The sequence below is a fragment of the Pleurodeles waltl genome, chromosome 7 (genome assembly GCF_031143425.1).
Source record: "Pleurodeles waltl isolate 20211129_DDA chromosome 7, aPleWal1.hap1.20221129, whole genome shotgun sequence".
Lineage (NCBI taxonomy): Eukaryota > Metazoa > Chordata > Amphibia > Caudata > Salamandridae > Pleurodeles > Pleurodeles waltl.
In genome coordinates this window covers 15,713,928-15,721,275 of record NC_090446.1, presented here as the reverse complement: position 1 = coordinate 15,721,275, position 7,348 = coordinate 15,713,928, and the positions used below count along the sequence as shown (strand labels likewise).

The 7,348-nt window shown below is 45.5% G+C and overlaps 1 protein-coding gene across 1 annotated transcript; it reads right to left on the bottom strand.

Annotated features, from left to right (window-relative positions):
• Positions 1–6,045: 6,045 nt before the first annotated feature.
• On the bottom strand, positions 6,046–7,071 carry LOC138246726 (olfactory receptor 1F1-like). The gene has a single exon (XM_069201496.1). It carries the CDS (start codon positions 7,069–7,071, stop codon positions 6,046–6,048), a length of 1,026 nt encoding a protein of 341 aa, XP_069057597.1.
• Positions 7,072–7,348: the final 277 nt, after the last annotated feature.

Here is a 7,348-nt window from a genome sequence, read left to right as displayed (position 1 = left end):
TCTCCTTCCGCCTTCTCCTCCGGTACTCGGACGGTACTGCTGTTTCCAGATCTCAAGTGGGCTCCGCTCCTCGTCTTCCTCATTCGTCTCTCTCTTGCTGGGTTTCTCCTGCTCCGATGGCTGGTTCTCGGCCGTTGTCTTGTCTCCTGCTTTCTCCTCCCAACCTCTGAAAGCCGCAAGTGCTGGCTGCGGCACCTTTGACCTTCTGGGGTCCTGCCACTGCTGATCTACCGACCAATCACAGGCAGAGGGATCAGGAAGCCGCGGAGTAACAGGGGCAGCGTCAGCACAAGTGAGAGCTATGTGCGGGTGAACTGGTTCCAGATCGTCACAGTGTCCAAGATACCCCACCCCAAGACCCTGGAAAGTAGGAGTAAAGTACTACTATTTCCCCAGAAACACACTAAACTCGTGATAGTGGCTTTTGTAAAGACCACAACAGACTGCAAAGCACTGAAGAAGGATTCCTGGACCTGAGGACCAACAAAGGAAGGGGACCAAGTCCAAGAGTTGTGAAAGTGTCCAGGGGGGGCAGGAGCCCACTAAACCCCAGATGAAGGGGCAAAATCTGGATGAAATAAGCTGAAGATGAAGCTGAAGATTCTGCAACAACGAAGGGTTCTAGGAACTTCTCCTTCTTGCAGAAGATGTCCCATGGAGTCCTGGAGGGCACAGAGTTGTTTCTTTGGTAAAAGACCACAAACAAGCCTTGCTAGTTGCAAAGGTTGTGGTTGAAGAAAAAGGGTCCTGCCCCGGCCCAGGAAGGACCAGGATGTCGCCACTTGGGAGAGGAGACAGAGGGGGCCCTCAGCAACGTAGAGAGCCCACGCACAAGAAGGCAGCACCCACAGAAGTCCTTGAACACGGGTTCAAGGAGACTGAGCATGGCGGTTGTCTCAACACTACAAAAGAGGGTCCCACATAGCCGGAGGTTAACTCAGGGAGTTGAGCAATGCAGGACGGAGTGCTTGGGACCTGGGCTTGGGACCTGGTGCATGAAGGATTCCTTGGAAATGTGCACAGAAGCCCTAGCAGCTGCAGTTTGCGCAGTGCACAGGAATACTGTCTGGAGAGGGGAGGCAAGGACCTTCCTCCTCCAAATTTGGACAGTTGGACCACTGGACAGTCTGGGTCACTTGGGTCTACCACCTGTGTTCCACGGGCCACGCCCGTGAGGATGAGAGGGGTCCCAGAGTACCGGTGACACTGACGTTTGGTGCCTGCTGGGGCAGGGGGAAGATTCTGTCAACTCACTGGAGATTTCTTCGTGGCTTCCAGTGCAGGATGAAGGCAGGCAACTACCAGAGCATGCACCACCAGAAAACAGTCGAGAAAGCCAGCAGGATTAGATGCTACAATGTCACTGGTAGTCTTCTTGCTACTTTGTTGCAGTTTTGCAGGTGTCCTGGAGCAGTCAGCAGTCGATCCTTGGCAGAAGTCAAAGAGACAGGTACAGAGGAACTCTGGTGAATTCTTGCAAGTCTGAGGAAAAGCCCATAGAAGAGACCCTAAATAGCCCTCAGAGGAGGATTGGCCACCTAGTGAGGTGAGCACCTATCAGGAGGAGTCTCTGACGTCGCCTGCTGGCACTGGCCACTCAGAGGCCTCCAGAGTGCCCTCACACCTCTGGATTTAAGATGGCAGAGGTCTGGGACACACTGGAGGAGCTCAGGGCACCACACCTGGGGTGGTGATGGACAGGGGAGTGGTCACTCCCCTTTCCTTTCTCCAGTTTCGCGCCAGAGCAGGGCCGGGGGTTCCCTAAGCCGGAGTAGACTGGCTTATGCAAGGAGGGCACCATCTGTGCCCTTCAAAGCATTTCCAGAGGCTGGGAGAGGCTACCACTCCCCAGCCTGTAACACCTATTTCCAAAGGGAGAGGGTGTGACACCCTCTCTCAGAGGAAATCCTTTGTTCTGCCTTCCTGGGCTGCCCAGACCCCAGGAGGGCAGAACCCTGTCTGTGGGGTGGCAGCAGCAGCGGTAGCTGCAGAGAAAACCCCAGAGAGCTGATTTGGCAGTACCCTGGGTCCATAGTGGAGCCCCAGGGATGCATGGTATTGGCACCCCAATATCAGATTTGGCATGGGGCGACAATTCCATGATCTTAGACATGTTACATGGCCATATTCAGAGTTACCATTGCGAAGCTACATATAGGTATTGACCTATATGTAGTGCACACGTGTAATGGTGTCCCTGCACTCACAAAGTCTGGGAAAAGTGCCCTGAACTATGTGGGGGCGCCTTTGCTAGTGCAAGGGTGCCCTCACACTTAGTAACATTGCACCTAACCTTCACTAAGTGAGGGTTAGACATATAGGTAACTTATAAGTTACTTAAGTGCAGTGTAAAATAGCTGTGAAATAACATGTGCGTTATTTCACTCAGGTTGCAGTGGCAGTTCTGTGTAAGATTTGTCTGAGCTCCCTATGGGTGGCAAAAGAAATGCTGCAGCCCATGGGGATCTCCTGGAACCCCAATACCCTGGGTACTAAGGTATCATATACTAGGGAATTATAAGGGTGTTCCAGTGTGCCAATAAGAATTGGTGAAAATGGTCACTAGCCTATAGTGACAATTTTAAAGGCAGTGAGAGAATAAGCACTGAGGTTTTGGTTAGCAGAGCCTCAGTGACACAGTTAGGCACCACACAGGGAACACATTCAGGTCACAAAGTATGAGCACTGGCGTCCTGGCTAGCAGGATCCAAGTGAGACAGACAAAAACAAACTTACATACATGTAAAAATGGGGGTGACATGCCAATGCCAATCATGAAGCAAGAGGAATCCCAACCCTAATACAAATCACAACACCAACCCTAAAACCATGAATCAGTAAGAGTCCCAACCCTAGTACCAATCACAACACTAACCCTAAAATCATGAACCAATAGGAATCCCAACCTTAGTACTAATCAAAACACCAACCCCAAAATCATGAACCAATAGGAATCCTAACCCTAGTACCAATCACAACACCAACCCTAATCCTTAAGCCAATAGAAATTAATCTCAGCAACCAATCACAACAACATATGCAACAACCAAGAGAAACTTATATAAGGGCCAAGTTAACTGAAGCCAAGCCCCTGTGGAAGGGAGGAGGGAGCTGCTGCTCTATTCAGAATCTCCTTGGATACAGACAGGCTGAATCTACACTTCCAAGCTAGCAGAGTCTACTTTCCAGGTAAGGGACAGATTGTAAAACGCCAAATACTGCTTGTCGCACACTCAGATATTTGGTTTTTACAAGGCAAAAACAGGTGATGCACATATTTTCTAAACACAATTTAAATCACAGAAACAGATTAAGCAGTCTCCTAAACACACTCTGGTTACCCACTGAGGTGTATGTAGCCCTTTTTCTTAAAAAAGAGGGGGAGGGTGGCTTTATTCAGTCTTTTGCCACAAACTAGGAGAGAAATTTCAAACATTTGTAGCTAACAAAAACAGCAGTTTAAAAAGGCCAAGCTGCTGAAACACAGGAAACCTACAGTAAACAGGCACAAGTAGCAGAACAAATGTTGTTAACAAATAACAAGATTTTCCATAAAGTCTGTGGCTCCTTACCTAGGTCTCCTGGGATTTCTTGATCACTGGGCTGTATTAGGGCGCAGGGAAAAATCTGGGCTCACAAAATGGAGGTGACTGTCTTGAGGTTCCCTCCACAGAGATTGTAAAACACTGAAGTACTGCTTGTCTCGCACTCTGATATATGGTAAATGTTATAATATGTTATAAGTATCAACAATATTGTGTGAAGTTGCCTGCATAAGCTGTGGCATCCGAACTACATTCCTCACTATGGGCTCCCTGAGAGCTGTGGCTATTAGCTTTACTCATTCCCCCCAATCTTGCAGAGTAGTCCAGTCTTTTTCCTTCTAATTCCGGGATCTGCAGTTCTGTTGTTCCCATTATAAAAACAAGTCTAAAAGTCCCAAAATGCAGGGTTCTGTGGCTAAAATGTCAGTGCAGACACAAGAAATGAAGTGGTGTGGCATACCTGCCTTAAATGCCAGCTAGGGAAGAGTCTCGCCAGACCCCAAAGCGGGGAACTACTAAGGAGGCTAAAGGAAGAAGTCGTTCACGGCTTGAATCAATGGCATGGTACAGGGAAGAAGGAAGTGCTCCAGGTGTTTGGCCAGCAGGATCCTCCTCGAGCCTTGTGAAACTTGGGGCCTGATTGAGAGTTTGGCAGAGGGGTCACTCCATCAAATGTGACGGATATCCCGTCCGCCATATTATGATATCCATAGGATATAACTGAATAGTGACGGGGTAACCCCATCCATCAAAATCTAAATCAGGCCCAAAGTGCTGTTGGAAGCTGGATAGAGGTGCTCCAGTAACTTTGAACAAAGAGGCTCTGCATAAGCCTTGAGAGATGGAGTGCTAAGGAAAACTGTAGGAAGGAAGCACAGCAGGAGTCTAAAAGGAGGGAGAAATGCAGGAGCTGGACAAAAGGGCACACCTGAAGAGCAGAAACAAGTGTTGCTGTACCTGAAGGACAGAATAGAGTGCATTTATAGTAAGAGGCTAGGAAGCATCGCAGGGGACTTGAGGAGCTGATGAAAGAGAGTGTGGTAGCAGTGTAGAGTCAGGAGTGATGCAGGAATCTTAGATATAGAGTACTGGAGGAGTCACAATGGGGGGGTGTTGTACCCAAATGGTAGCAATATTAGCAGGGCCTCTAGGGAGGGAGCTGCTGCACATGCCTGACAGGAAAACGAGGACAATGGTGAAGTCTGGAGGGAGTACAGCAGAACCTCAGAAAGAAGGAGTGGTACAGGAACCTGATGGGGTTGTGGCCAAAGTGTATACATGGAAACACTCTCTGCTTAGTCAGGAGATTCCCATGTTATTTCAGCTTTCTCAATTATATGTTAAAATATCCTATACATATACTTTCCTTTTTATGTTTGTTGTGGATTCCAGTAAGTATTTTCCAGTGCTATACAATTTCAGAAAATCAGAGGTTATCAGTGTTTGTGGAGCCACAAAGCTGTGCCAAAGCCTGCATTTTTCACAGATAACACATCCAACCTACTTTGTTTTTTTTAACCTGCCCTTGGTGGCCCACCTAATTGCCTGATAAAGTGGACATCCAGAGGCATTTTCCTTTTCTCAATTTTTCTGGGTCCCAGTAACGTGTCCCTTCATTAAGACAAAGTGCTCCTCCCAAGAGCGAGGTTGAACCTGCCTGGTATACATTTTAGTTTCCTGGGTGAAGACATGATAATGAAGTACGCCACACAGAAATGTGTAGGTGAGAGTCTGTTAAAATGCTGGTTTTTAACCCCCCCTCCAACCTGGGGGCTACGTCTCCTTTTGATCTGGATTAATTACTATTGGGGATCTATGGTGTTCTGGCTGCGAGTATGTCCTTCCTCCCTCCCTACTGATTTAAGTGGCCAAATCTAAAGTAACAATAGTGCATTCGGTGGTAAATACCCCCTGATTATCATGTCTTGAGGTCACCTTCCATGAGATGTAATATAGAGCCAGGTCCTAGATACTAAGTTTGTGAATCATATAATTCCTTATAACCTAATGGTCCGTTGGGCGTACATGGTCGACAGCGGGGCAGACTAGTTCTTCTAGAGCTTGCCTGAATGAACTATATGCCCCCTTGTTGCTTCTGCTTCCAGCAGAGGCAGTAGATTTATTTTTCTTAGTGGTTCAATATTGAGTATTCAAGTTCAGAGAAGGTTATTTGGACCTTAGGTCTTACAGATTTCATCCTCAGTCACCTTCTCCCTTATTTTAATTGCCAGTTTCCTCAGAGACATCTCTTCTGGATCAATACATTTGTAGAAAATGTCACTGATAGGTGTAAAAAATCCAGCATACCTTAAAACGAATTTTCCTGCAGGGCTCATAAATCCACCCCATTAATTTGTGGTGCAAGCTAATCACCAAGAAAGCATTGTATGGTCTCTCAATACATCCAGTTTCTACAAATCATTTATTAAAAAGTTAGATTAATGTGCAGATTATGTTTAAGAGCTTTAATGGGAACCATGACATACATGTGTGAGGTTTACTACACATTGCAGTAGATGGCGCTTTGTGGTGCACTGTGGGATGACACAGGCCAAATTTCCATTTTACGAGGAACCTTATGCAGCTCAGCATGTCTTTCCAAAATGTTCTCTATAATTTTGGCCAAAGCTCTTTTTACATCTTTATTTCTTAAACTATAAATAAATGGATTTAACAGTGGAATGACAATAGTAAACAATACAGTGAAAATCTTAGCTTTTTCCTGAGATGTTGCCAATGCTGGTGCCATGTAAACAACAACCTCGGTTCCATAGAACAAAACAACTGCAGTCAGGTGAGAGGAACATGTGGAGAAAGCCTTTTGTCTCCCTGTTGTAGAGGGAATTTTCATGATCTTTGAGATAATTAACATATATGAAGTAATTGTTAACATAAAGGGACCCAGTACAACAACCGCACCTACTCCAAATGTTGCTATATCAATGAAATATGTATCAGTGCAAGAGAGTTTCAGAAGAGCATTGTGATCACAAAAGAAGTGATCAATTTCATTGGATCCACAGTAGGATAAAGTTGACATCAAAACAGTGTGGGGGATGGTGTCCAGAAAGCCAATTATCCAGGAGGCAACAGCCAGCAAAATCACAGCTCTATTACTCATCAAGGCTGAATAGCGCAGGGGAATGCATATTGCAACATATCTATCACAAGCCATGACTGAAAGCAAATAAAATTCGGTGCTTAGAAAGGAAAAGCAAAAGTAGTATTGAAGAATACATGCTGAGAAACTGATGGATTTGTCCCCCGTTGAACAGATTGACAGCATTTTTGGGACAGTGACTGATGTAAAACAAATATCAAGGAAGGACAAGACCGCAAGAAAGTAATACATGGGCTTTTGAAGATGAGAATCAATGTATATTATTGTAATTATGACAATGTTTCCAAGTAAAGTCATTAAATACATGAATGCAAACGAAATGAAAATTAGGAGTTGTACGTCAGAATTTTGTGACAGGCCAAGAATATAAAACTGACTGACAAAAGTTTGATTCAACTTTTCCATAATCCCAAAGCTTCTTTGGTATTCAGAGATTGGCAGGACAATCTGGGAAAATAAGGAAATAAAACATCGTGAATGGCAAAAAATGATTTACAAATGCACAAATGGCCTTTTATCTGTGTCTAGCCTGCTGTCATTCAGTGAACCAACAAATGTTTAGCTATGCAACTGACCTGCTTTTTTTTTCCTTTCCCTACATCATAAATATATCTCCCAATTTAGCATATTCCAGTGAGTAACCTGCTGACTTTTGCGGGCTGCTCTGAGAAGGTGAAACGTT